The following is a 17,973-nucleotide window of genomic DNA, read 5'->3' on the forward strand; positions in this document are numbered from 1 at the left end:
ATCCCCCCCCCCCCCCGGAAAGGATTGTTCAGATTTAGGAGGGAGAGAATTATGGCTCCTTGTCGAGGAACGTAAAACGGGCGGGTGCCTGAGCACCAGGAGATACAGAGAGAAACGCACAGTAGCCCTAACGGTTGCCGGCAGCACTTTCCTCTCAAGGACTTTGCAAAATGTTTCTCTCCCCACCCCGCGCACGTTCGGCCACTAGGGGGCGCGTAATGCTGGCCTTCATTTTAAAAGATGCCGAGTGGCGACAGGAATAAATGATATAGGGTTGTTTGTTTTCCCGACGGAGTTTATTTGTCTGGGTAACGAGCAGAAATTCAACGGTATAGCTGTTTTTGAACAGTGGCTGTCATGAAGGTGTTAGATACCTTTTGCTAGAAAAAAAGGAAAGACAACATCCTTACATGGCTCTCTAGTCCCCGAGAAGGTGCACTATATCCCCGAGAAGAGAGAGAATGGTGATTGTAGGAGGTCAGTTCTTAAAGTCACACTCCTCCTCATACACCATTTTTGAAGTTACTTAAATGGATTCAGTTAACTTGAATTGTATGCTAAGTGCCAAGTGGAGTGTTCATCTAGGCCATCTATTTTAAGGTGATCACTGGCAATTATCTTAACACACAGAGAGAGAAAACAAAACCATGTAATACTTTTATTAGTATCAACCAAATTCCATTCAGCATAACATTAATATGTTGAAATTGATTTTAAAAAAACCCCAAAACACTTATCTATACAAAATAGGGAGCTGCGGTGGCTCAAGTGGTTAAGATGCTGAACTGCAGGCTGTGGAAGGTCGGTAGTTCAGCAGTTCGAGACCCGAGTTGCCGCATGACGGAGTGAGCTCCCATCTCTAGTTCCAGCTCCTGTCTACCTAGCAGTTCGAAAGCAAGAAATTGCAAGTAGATAAATAGGTACCACTTCAGTGGGAAGGTAACAGCGTTCCGTGCACCTTGGTGTTTAGTCATGCCGGCCACATGACCACGGAAATGTCTTCGGACAGCGCTGGCTCTTCGGCTTTGAAACTGAGATGAGCACTGCAACCCTAGAATCGGATTTGACTGGCTTTTGAGCAAGGGAACCTTTACCTTTAGTGTACCAGGAGAAATATCATTTTGAATGTGAGCATTCAGTTAAGAGGAAGAAAGGAGGATGAACACGGTAACTAGAGAGTGTTTTATTTAGAACTAGGAGTAAGGCCCGTTGTGGTATAATGCGTTCTAGAAGGAAGTTCCAGGTGAGTGTCCCGGCTGTAGCTGGTGGGGCAGCAGAGGGAAGGGGAAAATGGAGGCAAGCCATGTTTATTTCCTTCTGCTTAGCTATAAGGCAGGGCTGTCTCAAGTCATTTTCCTGCCCCAAGTGCATAGTATGGTAGGACAGCCTCATGGTAACAGGTATGGTTCCCTCCACCCCTGACTTATGTTGATTTGGGGTTATGCAGTGGCAGCTAAGGTAGAAAAGCACCTCCTCCTATGCCATGTCTTCTGGGTTCCAAGGGTCTGGAAAGCGGTTCGATAGCCAGTTACAGGGTTGCCAATTCTGGGTTGGGAAATACCTGTAGATTTGAGGGGTAGAGCCTGGCGAGGAAATACCTGTAGATTTGAGGGGTAGAGCCTGGGGAGGGCAGGGTTTGGGGTGCAGAGGGTCAGGAGGGTATAATGCCATAGACTCCACTGCCCAAAGCAGCCATTGTAATAGCTATCTAGTCCAGCATCCTGTTTCACACAGTGGCTAACCAGTTCTGAAGAGCCAGCAGCACAAAAGCCGTGACCTTAGATACAATTATAACAATATAAGTATAAAACATTACAAAATGCTAGTGTTAAGATAATTCATATGCAGTGGTGGGCATGAACAGCATCCAACAAACAGGCAGTCAGCTCCCATCATAGTCTGGGTTATATTGGCTGTTAATAATACTGTTGATGTTAGTATTGATGTTAATATTGGGACCAGGGCCTCAGTTGTATGGTGCCGCTCCCTAGTCGAAGGCCTGGTGGAAGAGCTCCGTCTTGCCGGCCCTGCGGAACTGTAAAAGGTTCCTCAGGGCCCTGTTCTCCGGGATCTCATTCCACAGTACAGAGCCACCACTGAGAAGGCCCTGGCCCTCGTCATAGCCAGCCTGGCTTTTCTGGGGCCCAGCAAAGCCAGACGGTTTTGGGACCCTGATAGTAGTGCTCTCTGGGGAACCTGTGGGGAAAGGCGGTCCCTTAAGTATGCAGGTCCCTGACCATATAGGGTTTTAAAGGTAAGAACCAGCACCTTGAACTGAATTCAGTATGCTATAGGCAGCCAGTGCAGTGCTTTTAGCGCAGGTTGGATATCCTCCTGTGTAGGGAGGCCCAACAAGAGCCTGGCTGCCGCATTCGGCACCAGCTGCAGATTTCTGGTTTGGGACAAGGGCAGCCCCATGTAGAGAGCATTACAGTAGTCTAACCTTGAGGAGACCATTGCGTGGATCACTGTTGCCAAGTTGTTGCATTTGAGGAAGGAAGCCAACTTGGCGTCAACATGGCAAATGGGCTTCAATGTGGCCAAGTGCAAGGTGATGCACATTGGAGCCAAAAATCCTAAATATAAATACATGTTGATGGGGTCTGAACTGGCAGAGACTGATCAAGAGAGTGATCTTGGAGTTGTAGTAGATAACTCACTGAAAATGTCGAGACAGTGTGTGACTGCAATAAAGAAGGCCAATGCTATGCTGGGGATTATTAGGAAGGGTATTGTAAACAGATCAGCCAATATCATAATGCCCCTATATAAATCAATGGTGAGACCTCATTTGGAATACTGTGTGCAATTCTGGTCACCACACCTTAAAAAGGATATTATAGCTTTGGAAAAAGTGCAGAAAAGGGCAACTCAAATGATAAAAGGGTTGGAACACTTTCCCTATGAGGAAAGGTTAAAGCACTTAGGGCTCTTTAGCTTGGAGAAAAGACGACTGAGGGGTGACATGATCGAGGTTTATAAGATTATGCATGGGAAAGAGCAGGTAGAGAAAGAGGTACTTTTCTCCCTTTCTCACAATACAAGAACTCGTGGGCACTCCATGAAACTGCAGAGCGGTCGGGTTAGAACGGATAAAAGGAAGTACTTCTTCACCCAAAGAGTGATTAACACATGGAATTCACTGCCACAGGAAGTGGTGGCGGCTACAAGCATGGACGGCTTCAAAAGGGAATTAGATAAGCATATGGAGCAGAGGTCCATCAGTGGCTATTAGCCACAAGGTATAGATAGGGACTCTGGGGCAAGTGATGCTCTGTCATCTTGGTGCTTGGGGGGGTCAACAGTGGGATGGCTTCTAATGTCCTGGCCCCACTGGTGGACCTCCTGATGGCACTGGTATTTCTGGCCACTGTGTGATACAGAGTGTTGGACTGGATGGGCCTTTGGCCTGATCCAACATTGGCGTCTCTTATGTTCTTACGTTCTTATGTTCTTAACTGCCTAATCAGCCAAAGATGATAGAAGGCTGACTTCGCAATGGCTGCTACCTGGGCCTCCATCATTAAGGAGGCATCTAGGAGTACTCCCAAGCTCCTAACCCCCGACACTGGCACCAACAGCACCCCATCGAAGGTTGGGAGTGGGATCCCTACCCTTGGGCCACTCCGGCTCAGGCGCAGAACCTCCGTCTTCGTCGGATTCAATTTCAGTCGACTCAGTCTAAGCCAACCAGCCACAGCTATCCACGCCAGGTCCAGATCTTCCGGACTAGAGTCAGACTGGCTGCCCAGCAATAGGTAGAGCTAGGTGTCGTCTGCATATTGGTGACAACCCAGCTCATGACTCCGGGCAATCTGGACAAGGGGGCGCATGTAGATGATAAATAACATTGGGGAAAGCACCGCACCTTGGGGCACTCTGCAAACTAGTGAGTGAGAGCTGCTCCCCAATGGCCATCCTTTGTCCCCGACCCTAAAGGTACGAGGAGAGCCACTGTAAGGCAGACTCCTGAATCCCAGTGTTGGCAAGGCGGTGGGTCAGTAGTTGAAGAAGAGGAGGAGGAGGAGGAGATTGGATTTATACCCCACCCTTCGCTTGGAGTCTCAGAGTGGCTTACAAACTCCTTTCCCTTCCCCTCCCATTCCCACAACAGACACCCTGTGAGGTAGGTGGGGCTGAGAGAACTCTGAGAGAAACTGCTTTTTCAAGAACAGCTCTGATAGAACTATGGCTTGCCCAAGGTCATCCAGCAGTTTTGTGATGATTGATGAGTCAAACCCAGTTCTCCCAGATTAGAGTCCACACACTTAATCACTACACCAAACTGGTGGTTGACCGTGCTGAACGCTGCCAACAGTTCTAACAATGGCAACACAGCCGAACTGCCCTGATCCAGATGCCTCTAAAGATCATCCGTGAGGGCGACCAGTGTCATCTCAGTCCATTGGCCTGGTCAGAAGCTGGACTGGATCTAATGCAGAGGTGTCATCCAAAAACCCCTGCAACTGAATCACCACTGCCCTCTCAATTAATTTGCCCAAATAGGGCAAGTTGGAAACCAGCTGGTAGTTAGCCAATTCGGCCAGATCCAAGGATGGTTTTTTCAAGAGAGGGCATACCACTGCCTCCTTGAGTGCCCCAGGGAACAGCCCCTCAGAAAGGGACTTGTTGATAATTTCCCTTAGGGTACCTCGTAGCCTGTTGCAGCCAACTTTAATTAGCCACGATGGGCACAGATCAAGGCTGCAAGTGGTCGGGCGGACAGTTGAGAGTAATTTGTCAACTTCTTCTAGGCTGAATGGACTGAAATAATCCAAAACTTGACAAGAAGACGTGCATGGAGCCTCGAGCTCCCTTAGTGTCTCAACTGTGGCGGGAAGGTTGTGGCGGAACGATAAGACTTTATCTGCAAAATAGTTTGCAAAAGCCTCACAGCCAATCTCCAATTCCTTAGCACTTGGTCTGCCCTGTGGCAGAGTAGTAATAGACAGAATCGTTCTAAATAATTGGGCTGGGCGGGAGCTCACAGATGCAATAATGGCCATGTAGTATTCTCTTTTCACAGCTTTGACTGCCACCTCATAGGATCTCATAAACGTCCTATAGGATGTTCTTGTAGCTTCATCACAAACGTGCCACCACTGTCTCTCTAGCCGTCTGAGCCCTTGCTTCAGCCTCAGCTCCTGTGTATACCATGGAGTGAGCCTAGAGTGAGGATGCAGAGGACATCGGGGAGCAATCTCGTTGATGGCTGCCAAGAGTTGGCATCTAATGAGCCACCAGGGGCATCAGCCCCGCCTGAAGGGCCATTTGAAGCCTCATTGGGTCCATTTGGCTCCACGGGCAAGCTAAAATCCACTCACTGCCCAAACGGGGTCAGGGTGAAACATTCAGACGGGCCTTCAGGGCATGGTGGTCTTACCATGGCACTGCCGAGACAGTGATCCAGTCCACTGTGACTCCCGCCATGAGAATCAGGTTGAGTGTGTGTGTAACGATTCCATGTTTTACGGTGTGTGTGTGTGTTTAAAAGTTTGGTTTATATTGCTGTGTGATGATGATCTAGAATGCTGGACTCAAGCAAGTGATATGATTGGTGAGTGACAGAGAGGGGGAGGGGGTTTGGAATGGATTCTGGGTGGATGATTTGAATGTCTATCAGGAGTGACTGTTGGAGAAATGACAGTTAAGGTTTAACAGTAAAACAGTTAGTCAGTCAGAAGAGTGTGCTGTGTAAAAGCAGTTGCTATGAGTTAAGTGCTGTCTCTGAGTTTAAGGAGACTCATCCCTGTGAGGGAAAGATTTGGTTCTGTGTAGTAAAAGAGTTAAGCAGTTTGTTCATTTTAAGGTCTGAGAGAGAGAAGTCTTGTGTGTGTTATGAAAAGTTAAAGCATAAAGAAACAGTAACCATATATGGCCTAAGGAAAATATTGTTACAAAGTGACATGCCCTGATCCCTGTCAATAAGAGGGAAGAGTGTGTGAACGTCAAATAAATCTACTTTTATTTAAGACACAAGTTCTGAACGAAATTCTTCCCAGGAAACACATAGTCCTTCGAAAGCCCGGACCCTGGGTCACAATACCAAAACCAGTAGGAAAAATATTATAGGAAAAGGTCGGGAAAGCCTAAATTTCCCTGGTGGCAGCCAGATTACCCTGAGAGCAAACATAAAGAACATTTTTAAAGTAAAACTAGACCTCCCCAAATAAGAGGTCGTCACAGTGTGTCTGACCCAGTGGGCGGGAGTTGTTACATATTGGGAGAATCCCATTGTCACCATGGACGACACTAGGTCCATTGCCTGACTGGAGGCTGCATTGTCAGCGTGGACATTGAAATTACCCAGGACAATCAGTCTAGGGTGTTTCAATGCGCAGCCCGACATAGCCTCCAGCAGGGATGGCAGGCTGTTGGCCGGTGCATTGGGTGGATGGTACGCCAGCCAAATAGCCAAACTCTCCCCGGCTTCCCACACCAGGCCAGCACACTCAGTGCCCACAATCTTTGGTGGTGGGAGCGCCCTGAAGGAGTAAGCCTCCCAAATGAACACAGCCACCCCCCACCCCCTAGTCCACGATTAGTGAAGGACCAAGAATCTGGGAGGAGCCAGTTGGGAGAGAGCTACTGTCTCCCCATCTTGCCAGATCTACATTCTGCTCAAGCAGAAAGTCCCGAAGGACCATCATCTTATTGTTTATAGACCTGGCATTGCACAACCCCGGTGTTGGAGGGGGGGTTATTCAACCTAGCCCTACTACCTGCAACCTTTGGGATGGGACACAGGCTGGAAGGGAGGGGAGGTACTCTACTTCTCTGCCTTCTTCCCTTACATTTATGCCTGGTCCCACGGCTATACTTTCCCCTCCCCAGGAGCACTGGGATCCCAAGTCCAGTCATCATCCCTTAGTGATGGTTTTTGTGGGTGCCACAGACCAACCAGCAAGACTGACTGAGATGTTGGTGACCAGTGTATATAGCTCCTGGCAGCTAGTTAACTGATTCCACATAAATTGCTGTACCCTAGGCTAACTCCAGTTATTTCCTCTGCGAACCTCTAAATTACTCTATTTTTAACTATAACCCACCAATTTGATCTAATAATCCAATTTGATTGACTATAATATCCCATTACTGACCAGTAAATTTAATCAAGGTCAGTATGAAATCCATCTAATTAATTTGCAAGCCCTATTTTAATATCATAATTTAATCATAGACAGCAAATCAGTTCAGTAATCAGCAATCAACAAATAAATTCCATTAGTCACCATGGCTAGAATCTGTCTGACCTCCTTTTAAAGCTGGCTATGCTTATGGTCATCTGTACATCCTCTGGCAGTGAATTCCACATTTTAATCACTGACTGTATCAAGTGTCCTGAATCTATTGCCTATCAGCTAATTGGATACCCTCCAGTTTGAGTGTTTTGGGAGAGGGAGAAAAAGTTATTTCTGTCCACTCTCTTTACTCTGTGCACAATTTTATAAACCTCTTATCATGTACCTGCTCTCAGTTGTCTCTTTTCTAACCACCTAATAGTCTTAATTCTACTCTTCTTGCTTTTTCTAGCTCTGCAGTGTCCTCTTTGAGATATGGTGACCAGAAATGCACACAGTATTCCAAATGAGGTACACCATAGATCTATAAAAGGGCATTATAATAGTGGCTGCTTTATTTTCAGTCCTTGTCCTAATAATCTCCATCATGGAATTCACTTTTTTTTAATGCAATGGCACACTGGGTTGACACTTTAATTTAGCTATCCACTATGACCCCAAGGTCTCTTTCCGTCTCAGTCTCAACAAGTTCAGACCCCATTAGCGCATGCTTGAGGTTGGGGTTTTCTGTTCCCATGTGCATTATCGTACACTTATCTACATTGAACTTCTTTTGTCACATTGTCGCCCACTTACCCACTCTGTGGAGATCCTCCTGGAGCTCTTCACAGTTGGCTTTGATTTTTACCATCTGAAAAATTTGGTGTCATCTGCAAACTTGGCAACAACCTTCCCCCAAGATCAGTTATGAACAAATTAAATAGCACCGGCTCCAGTAGCAATCCTTGTCATAGCAAGGCCAGGAGGGAGGAGAAGGAATGCGGTGAGTTGGGAGGTAGTTGTTAGGAGCAGATTTTAGGTTGTGTCTGCCTAATGTGTAAAGTGGCTGTGAACTGCAGCCTGTTGCTCAGAAATGCTCTGTATTTATAAATACTAAACATTAAAAATAAAACGTGAGTTTCTGGTACTTTTATGATGGGGAGAAAGACAGTTTAGTTTTTGGCACTCACTTTGAAAGTTTAGAAGTGAATTCTGAAACGTACAATAAGTTTAGACATGTGTTTAGGCATAAATTGTATGATCTTTACAGTGTAAAAATGCAGTTTACAGTTCATGCACAAGCCTCTGTAACAGAAAAACTTAAGAACCACTGGTGTGAGGTAACTTTCAGAACAGTTGTGAAGGATGGTATACTGGTGGGGCAGCATGGCTATTAACTAGTGCTTTAATTATTAAAATGGAATATGGCATGGAACTTCTTTTCGTTCATGTCGGAATCCAATCTGTGTAGCCAGATGGGTGAGAGGCCTGCCAGGTTCAGGTACTCAACACAACTCATCAGTCCTCCTCTCAACGAGGCGTGGAAAACTGTTCTGATCTGAAGGCATGTGATACAACAATACAGTGATCTTGCTGAAGCCCAGCAGGCCTGGATCTGGATGGGAGACCGCCTGGCAACTCTACATCAGAATCTCTAAATCCAACACACCAATGCACTCTAAATGCTATGCAGTGCCTTTTAGACATTGGAGCAGTCGATTAGGCCTTTGTGACTGAGCTGCCCTTAGAATGGGGACCAGAGGTGATTTTTGTTCCAGAAACTCCCTGGACAGGTCATGAAATGCTAACAATCCTGGATGGAGATCCAGTTCTATCACAGAGGCTCTGTGGCACAATCCTCTCCTCTCTGTTGTATATCTGTACCTGTTCCGTGGGAACCCTGGAGGTCAGTCTCAGCAACAACTTAGAAGCACACTCACTGTTATGCGGGGCTCCACCCCTGGTCCAGTCACTTCTTCCTGAGTGATCTCAAGGTCTTGCTGATCTTTCTTTGTGCACCCGATATCCATCCTTATGCACTGTGTGAGCCAGTTAGCGAGAAACTGATATCTTCACATTTCATAGTTGAAGAAAAGAATAACATTTATTTATCTGAAGAAGATAATTTGAAACATCCTGCTAGCAGCTGTAATATATGTTATTCATTTGGCTTCCAGCTTTTTGATTTGTGGCTGACTTTCAAGGATGTCATTCAGTTCTTTAATATTTTCGTCATTCATGTTCTCTTGGGAGTAGTGATTGGATTTCCTTGTATCCTGGTAGTTGTATCCATGTAGTTGTATGTGCTTTCTAAATAGACTTTTTATACATTTTCCTTCACTAATGGCTAACCCCTTTTTCTTTACAGGTTGTTTTGAAGCATTACTTTTTTTCTTTATCAGACATTGCCACTTCAATCTATGGCCTAAAAGCATGTATTCTAAAAGATTTTTTGTAAGATGCACTCAGCTGCCCGGGGGGGGGGGGGGGGGGGCTTGACATTCCTGGCAGCTGGGAGCCACGCGGGCCTCGTTGTCGCTGCTGGGGGGGCAGGGGAGAAGGTTTTCTATTACTCCAGAGTCCAATTGGTTTCCACCATAAATAGTCTTGTGCACCGAAAGAATAGAAGATGACAAGTCAACCTCCCAGATAACAGAAGGACATAGGTGGGCTGTAATTTCCTTGCACACCATCAAAGTTTAATAGCACCTTGCTGTGACTCCATACTTGGGTGATCTTGGCAGTGGTTTCTCCTACCTTCACAGGAGATCAGAGAGAGATGCTTATCAGCCTGCTTGTCAACAGAACAGCAGATGGTGATCCAAATGGGCCCACCTTTCTAATGAAAACGTTGTAAGCAGATTGTGATGCAGATTGCTTACAGGTGCTGGCCTCTTGGGCCAGGTCAGGAGTTATCTGTTTGAGCCAAGGAACCTAGATTTTTGACTGGATGCAGAACATCAGCCTACTGAAAGTTGGGTCACTGCCTGGTTCTTTCCTTTTTTTCCTGGTAGAATATTCCTATGGGCTGATCAGGACAGATGATATTATGGACAAGTTGCATTCAGCTGCCTTACCAGTAAAGCAGGAAGACACCAAGTTACGGTCAGTCCAAGAAGGATCTTCTAATTCTGACCTATCCTTATGCACAAACATATTCAAGGCAAATAAAATCCATAGGCCAGCTGGCTGATTGGACAGACCAAAGATCATAATATGGGATGCTGGAACCAGGGATTCTTGAGTAAAGCTGAGCTCACATATTTGGAGGCCCAAGGGATTTATCTACTATAAGGCCCTCTGCTGGTTACCCTTGTTTTAAAGCTGATGAGGAAATGATCTGAGGAAGCTCCCTTGGTCTTCAGGATCCTCCTCGACTGTTAAGACCATTGTTCTCCAGTCTGGTTGAGAGGCCGGTAATGGATCATGAAAGATACCAGTTTCTCTAGATGGGAAAGGTCAGGTGAAATTGGGGTAAAATTTCTGAGGTAATATAGATAACTCTGAAGGAAATCAGTATATACACAGACTTTAGTTCATATGCTTTTCAGGCTATTGAGAGTTTCATAAGCTTTCCCGGGTGACTTAGGATCTTCAAGATGACAGGCTTTTGTTCCAGTGTTTCCCAAATACTTTGAGCATTCACTGACTCTTTTGATTTCCAGAAGGCTGGGCCACTCTATCCAGTGCCCAAACCCCTTCTTTAAACACACCAGTACTCTTCTTGTTTTAATTGACTCTGAAGTTTTCACAAGGCAGTTTCTAACCACACCAGACAAAGGATCTCTCCAGTCTTCAGAGCTATCTTCCTGTTTTAACTGGGTAGGGTAATTCCTCTCACTAGACGATCTGTTCCCTTTTCTTGGCCTGAATGGGAGTCTTCACCTAACTATCCACTCTTCCTTGCCAACTTTCCACCAGCTCTCCATCTGTGTTACTGATCTCAGTCAGGGCTGAATTCTGAATGAATTATCCTCAGCACCCAGTTCAGAAGTCTTTCTCTGCTCAGCTGGTGCTAATTAATCAGATTTCTTGGAGCAGCCTGTCACTCAAGGCTCTCTGGGTCTGTGAGGAATTAACCCTTCATAGTCCTTTACCTGTTTGTACAGCACTTCTAGGCTTTTAAAAGTGCAGTGAATCACATATGGTTAAGGGAACACCTGAACTCAGGAGTAGGGTGACCACCACCCCTGAAGATAGGAAGTGTGGAATTAAAATCTGCCTCCTTAATCAGTGAGCATCATCCATGCTAGGATGCCCTCTCTTCCTTAGAGTAGAAGAAGCCTTCACGGTAAGTCCAACGTTCCTTTTCCACACATTCTGTCTATATTAAAGGGACAGAACATTTTTTTCTCCAGGCTTGTTGACAACTCTTATTTTCAGCTCAAATGTATTGAGATTTCCCCTTTAATACTTTACCTATAGTGAGAGGGGGTGTTCCTTGAGGCTGCCTATATATTATGACCTCCATTCTTTTGTCCTAATCCTATGTTTTGGGGAAGTACAAGGGGTTGAGAGATGACTAAAAGGCATTTTGAACCTGTTCAGAAGCACACGTTCCTTTTTATAGGGTAGTTGCAGCAAGATGGATTGCAATGAATGAATAAAAACAGAGATTGGGTAGCTGTTTTTCTCCTTCTGCATCCTTTCTTATGTTGAGGCACCCCTTCCCCAACAAAGGAGGCAATGAAAGTAAGTATAATTCTCGCTCCAATTGCCTGCCAGTGCTCTCATTAGAAAGTAAAGACACATTTTATTTTATATTTTATATTTATTATTCACATTTTTATCCCGCCCTCCCCGGAGGCTCAGGGCGGCTTACAGGGCTTACATTGCACGCAAGCACTTTATGATTGGTTTTTATAAATGTACTGTTTTAGCTGTTTAAAATGTTTGTGTAAGTCACCCTGAACCTGCCTTGGTGGGGAGGGCGGGGTATAAATTGAATAAATAAATAAATAAAAGAGAAAGATATGCAACAGAGCAGATGAGAATGAGGATGCTTAGAATAGAAATTAATTTCAGACCCATTGTCACATTCAGGGCAAAGCCTGGCACTGTTACTCTACCCAGGGTTTCCACGATACACAAATACAATGATAATCAACAAGACAAGAAACAAGAGCAAGGTCTTCAAACAAGTCCAACATCAGGGATCCAAAGGTTCAGTCCAGGGGTCAGAGGAAAAGAGGTTCCAGGGTCCAGGGCTTAGAACCAGTGCAAGGTCTAGATCTCTAGCTGTGAACATAAGCAAAGGTTAGCAAGGACATACTACAAAGGCAGCAGGTCAGCTCATAGAGTTGTATAACATGCAAAGTTGCCTCCACACTGAGCCTTGCTCAGTGTATTCTTTTTATCTGCCTCATTAGCTGACTCATCCCCAGAGCCCAGGTATTGCTTCTAACTGCTGAGTTTGGCGTCCTCCAGGTACAAGTCCTTTATTTCCCTATCTGTTTGTCATTCCTGCTGCTGCAAAGGCTCTGTTCCAGGAACGAACACTGACCGCTGCTGGGCGATCAGAAAGGCACTCCTTCATCTCTCTAAAGCTGTCAAGTGCTCTCTCCTGTACTGTGCTGGTTCAGGAGAAACTGGTGGCAACTGATGTGCTGACCTCTGTGCCATTTCTTTCTTCTCCTGCCAGAATGAGGAGCTAAGCTGCAGCTGGAAAGCGTTCTCACTTCCCGATACTTCTCTTGCTGGGTCAGCTGCTTAGGCAGGTATTCCACTGGTGCAGGGCCCAACACTTCCATTTCCTCCTCAGAGGAGGAGGAGGCAGATGGCTGGTGCATGACACCCATCTCAGCTTTTGCTCCTCCATCCTTTATAAGGTGCAGTGAACATGCAAGCAGTTTTTCACAACTTTATCTCTAAGGAAAAGAACTTGAAAATTACTTTTCAAAAACCTGGAAATTCAGAGAGAAGGCATATTTCTGTGGAGGATCTTTCCCCAAATGACCCTTCCTGAAGTTCTATGCAAGTGGTTCTTATTTGTGTTTCTTTTATTGTAGGGGGCTTCCTTTTCATGAAGGAGCAGAGGAAGACAGGAATCATGGCAAACTGCTGTGCTTCCTCCATTTGCCTGAAGCACATGTGTTGGTTGGATTCTACAGAATGTGAGCTCAAGGCATTTCTGAAAGCATATTTATTCCCATGTTTCCCCTTTCCCCAGCATCCCCATTGAACCTGCAAAAAAAGCCAATAATTCAGGGTGCCTGCGTGTACAAAAAGACATGCAGAATGGTGGCTGCAGTGAGGAGGAAGAAGTGAGTGAAATCACCCATCTCTGCCTCTTATATCAACAAAGCCTATCATATGAGCTGAAGTGCAACTGACAGACGAACCAAGAGGGGCAATTTCACCTGATTGCCACTTGTCAGTGCAGTCCACTTGGCTTTTTGTCCACATGGGACCTGTCATCCCTGGCATATAACTGTTCAGGGTCATCAAAAACTAATGGGGGAAGGGAAACTTGGAGAAAGAGCCACTTCTGTGCGTGCCTTACACTTCATAGAATCCAACTCCATGCCTCTTTCATGGGTTTGTTCATGATTTGTAAACTGCATTTTTGCAGTGTATGGATCGCATGACGTATGTCTGAACATACTACGATCCTTTGCAGACATTCTACTGTTCAGGGTCTACTGCTGTCTAAGAATCTAAGAAGAGCCCTGTTGTATGAGACCAGTGGCTTATCTAGTCCAGCAACCTGTCTCACACAGTAGCCATCCAGTTGCCCTTGAGGTCCAACAGTAGAGCAGAAGGGCCCAGTGTTGTCTCCTAGCCATGGATTTTGAAGGTTTGCGGTCTGTGAATACAGAGGCTCCCTTTACTCACCATGGCTAGTAGTCATTGATGGACCTGTCCTCCATGAATCTCCTTGAGGCTTTGTACATATTCACTGAGTTTTAATGACTTGACCTGAAAAACAGCCCACAGTGCTCTGAGGAGAAAGTAGACTTTAGGAAATAGAAAAAGACAAGAAGAGGGAGAAATTGGAACAAATGAAAATAAGAGCTGCAGCAGAGCATGGTTTATGCAGACACAATCCTAACTTGAAACTTCTTCTCTGTCAAACTGATTTCCTTTCTCTCTTTCAGTCATCTTCCTCCCTGAAGACATCTTACGAAGACCGGCTTGCATCATATGGCCTAACCATCTCTCCATTTCACGTGCGATGGCAAACTGCTCTCTTCAACCGCCTGTTTTACAACTGGGGAAGATGGAAACCCAGATTTCTTTATCTATGGTATTGTTTCAGAATAATAAGTCAGGCCTGTATAGGACAATTACTGGAAGTTCTTTTGTATCCTGCTTATTCGAGTTACTGTCCTGGGACTGACTGCTTACATAGTGTTGTATGTCTAAATAGAATAATCTTTTGTTTAAGCCTTGAATAGGCTTTTGTGGCCTAAGCCATCCAACAATAAATGCATGTTCCTGGTGGGGAAGATCGGAGGGCTGGGGGTGCATTTACTGTGCTGCATGGTGGATTTTCTGACCTGGCTTGTTAAGCTGGTCTTGGTTGTGCTGTTGACATCCTCCTGATCCAGTGATTGGAAGAGACTCTGAAGTTTTCAGGGGGTTCAGCACTTCCCATCAAAGATGAATAAAAATTTAGCAGTGCACAATAAATATAATATGACACATTGGCATCTTTGTTTCAGGTTTAGTCTAGGAATGTTTTTTGGCATAGCTGCTATGTTTGGTTCTGTTGTTCTCCTTGGGAAGACACTGATGCAGACACTCTCACAGATGCTAACTGACGCTCCTACAGCTCAGAATGATCAGATGTTGCAGGTTGTGGTGAGTATTTTTCTGTCATTAAGCAATGGAAGATATTGTCAGTCAACATCTGCAAAGAAGGCATTAGCCTTTCAATTGTGATACAGTGACGTCCTGAGCAGAGTTACACCCTTCAGAGTCAGTGAGAATAACTCTGCTTCGAATAGCACTGTCAAGCCTCTCATCTAGGTTTAGGGTTTGTTACAGTACAATTTTAGACTCTCTCCATGTTTATAAGGTAAGTTAACTAGGGAGAAATGTAAACCCACTGGGTTATTTGCCATATTTTGCAGTGCATCTGTATACAAGTACATGAAACATCAAAGTGATAGCTGTACTGGTCAAATGCACATCAAATGCTGTTTTCTCTGGCCTTCATGAAATTGCCCCTTTGGCCAAGAAAAAAGGGTATTGGCAAGAGGGAAGGAGCCTGCTCAGAAATTGTTTGTTTACTTGCCAAAGCAATCAATCCAGTTGTGCCTTATTTGTCCCCAGTTCTGAATTATGGGATAGCCTATTTTTTAAATCCCATTTTTATGGGACATGGGGGAGCACATGGGTGACCCCGTGCCAGTTACCATATCTTAGCCTATTTTGCAGGGCTGTTTTGAGACTAAATGGGGTATATATGTTGCTGTGCTCCTTGGAAGGATAGGGATACAGATGTAGGGTGGGGAGAAAAGAAATCTACAAGGTGCCCAGCAATCGTCCTACCTGAAGAACCAGTTTTACTGAACTAGTCCAACAACTTTAGTCCGTCTTTCACACAAGTCCTCAGAAGTTACTAGTTCACAGTTTGCTCTTGCCCACTGGCCTGTAGAGACCTGCATCAGTTGTCTGTGAAACATTGATTGCCTAAAAGAGGAGGAGGAGGAGGACACTGGATTTATACCCCACCCTTCACTTGGAGTCTCAGAACGGCTTACGAACTCCTTTCCCTTCCACTCCCCACAACAGACACCCTATGAGGTAGATGGGTCTGAGAGAGCTCTGACAGAAACATCTCTGACAGAACTATGGCTTGCCCAAGGTCATCCAGCAGCTGTGTGTGGAGGAGTGGGGAATCAAACCCAGTTCTCCCAGATTAGAGTCCACGCACTTAACCACTACATCAAAAGGTCACCAGCACAAAAGCTCCTCCTGGTTGGAAAGGATTTTTACTCTCCAGAAGCGTGGTATGTACAAGCTTAGTGGCAAAGCCACCTTCTAGGGGAAGATCAAAGACCTTGAGGCTGACTAGCTGCTCTTCTCTGGGAGAAACAGATAGCATATTGAGATGACCCTCCTTACTGTTATCATAGCATTTCATAGAGGCTTGGCTTATGCTTGAATAGATACTAGTTATTCATTATCAAGAAGTGCTCTCCATTCAAGGTGCTAGCTTTCAATGTTTCTGGGAAACTCAGTAACTGAGAAGACTAGGGTTCCTGTAATTCCACCGTTTGATTCAGCAAATGCAGCATTTGAAAGAGCTGGTTTCAGGGCTAAGGTTCCAAGATTACCTTAACAGATTAAATTTCTGTTTGGTATAACACAACACGGTTGTAGTATCAATGCTGCAAGGTAGCAAATGTCATAGACCTACCTTTTTTTGGCCCTTACCAAAGAACAAAACACCCAATTCTTTTGTCAGAATATTATTTTTAAAGTAAAGGCTCAAGTATTCCTAGAAGTCTGTGGATCTCCATGGGAAGCCCTCCTGCCTGTGGCTGCCTGTTGTATACATAAGACTGTGAAATGTACATGGCATATATGTACGTTCTGTACTTGGAAATGATGTCCATATAAGAATATTGTCATTAGAAAAATGGCTTCTTTCAGTGAGCCCCTGCTTTTGCAGTACTTGTTCTTCTGCATCTTGTTTTGTTCTGTTTTTTGGAAACAGGTGCCTGGCGTAAATCTTCCCATCAGTCAGCTGTCCTACTTCTTTGCAGCAATTCTCATCAGTGGTGTCATACATGAAGTTGGCCATGGGGTGGCAGCTATTCGGTAATGCAATCCACTCTTTTCTTGCTACATGCCAAGGATGATTTATGTGCCAAAGGATTTGGTTACCCGTGAATATGACAGCCTATGAGTTCATATGGACAGATGATTTCTAAAACAATGAATTTTAGCAAGGGGTGAAAAGAAGGAGAAATTACATATTAATACTGCATCAGTTGCTACAACGGGTACTTGTAATTCACACTAGCAATTTTCAGACTAGGATTCTGAGATATTTTGTGTTTTCCCAGTGTACAGGCTTAATTCCTTCTGTCTTTTGCTTCCTGTACCGCTGCAAGTATGTTTTCAGAGCACTGCTAATTAGAAATAACTGCCTTTCCAAAGTCCCTGGAGCAAACCTTGTAGAAAGCTGCCACAGGAACAGTTGGTACATAGGAATAATTCTTCATGGGCTGCATCCAGACTAAATTCTCCATCAGGAAAATCATTCTTTCCTGCCTCCCCCTTCCCACTGATCATCACAGCTGACTTATGCCGACTCCGTGGGGTTTTCAAGGCAAGAGACATTCAGAGGTGGTTTACCATTGCCTGCCTCTGTGCTGCAACTCTGGACTTCCTTGGTGGTCTCCCATCCAAGTACTAACCAGGGTTGATCCTGCTTAGCATCTGAGATCTGACGAGATCACGCTAGCCTAGGCCTTCCAGGTCAGGGTGGGGTTGCAGTAGGAAGGGAGAATTGATGGAAATGTCCAATTTAGTCTGAACCTAAACCTTGAGTTTACAGGAAATGAGGCAGAATTTTGTGGTGGGATTTTTAGCTTGAAGTTACACACATACCTCTTTAAACAAATCCCTAGATATAGTGTGTGTGTGTGTGTGTGTGTGTAAAGCTGCAGCAGCATGTCTTCATTCAATAGTTCTATCAACCCTGAAAGCATTCTTCCTCAGAAGGCAAATTTTAGGAAACTATTGAAATATTGCCTGGATGTCTTACAAATAAATTTGCTTCACAAGTAGAAGGGAGACTGAGTGTTGTCTGTCCCTTTTTACCTTTCTACACCTATTGTGAATCTGGGCAGTGGATGCTTCTTCTATTAGCTTTTTCCCATCTCACTCCCAAAACCTGGTGGGAGAAGGTTGTCTTCAGTCTTATTTCAGCATGCAGCCCCCCCCCCCCCACCAC

The 17,973-nt window shown here is 45.1% G+C and overlaps 1 protein-coding gene across 1 annotated transcript in view; it reads left to right on the forward strand.

The window, feature by feature from the left end:
- Window positions 1-17,973, forward strand: part of MBTPS2 (membrane bound transcription factor peptidase, site 2) — a 54,923-nt gene that overhangs the window by 155 nt on the left and 36,795 nt on the right. The window contains exons 2-5 of the mRNA XM_015429089.1: window positions 10,633-10,641; window positions 14,159-14,307; window positions 14,726-14,864; window positions 16,729-16,832. Coding sequence (XP_015284575.1) covers window positions 10,633-10,641; window positions 14,159-14,307; window positions 14,726-14,864; window positions 16,729-16,832 — 401 coding nt within the window. The remainder of the gene's footprint in view (window positions 1-10,632; window positions 10,642-14,158; window positions 14,308-14,725; window positions 14,865-16,728; window positions 16,833-17,973) is intronic.

The sequence above is a fragment of the Gekko japonicus genome, unplaced genomic scaffold (assembly GCF_001447785.1).
Source record: "Gekko japonicus isolate JY-2015 unplaced genomic scaffold, Gekko_japonicus_V1.1 scaffold1825, whole genome shotgun sequence".
Lineage (NCBI taxonomy): Eukaryota > Metazoa > Chordata > Lepidosauria > Squamata > Gekkonidae > Gekko > Gekko japonicus.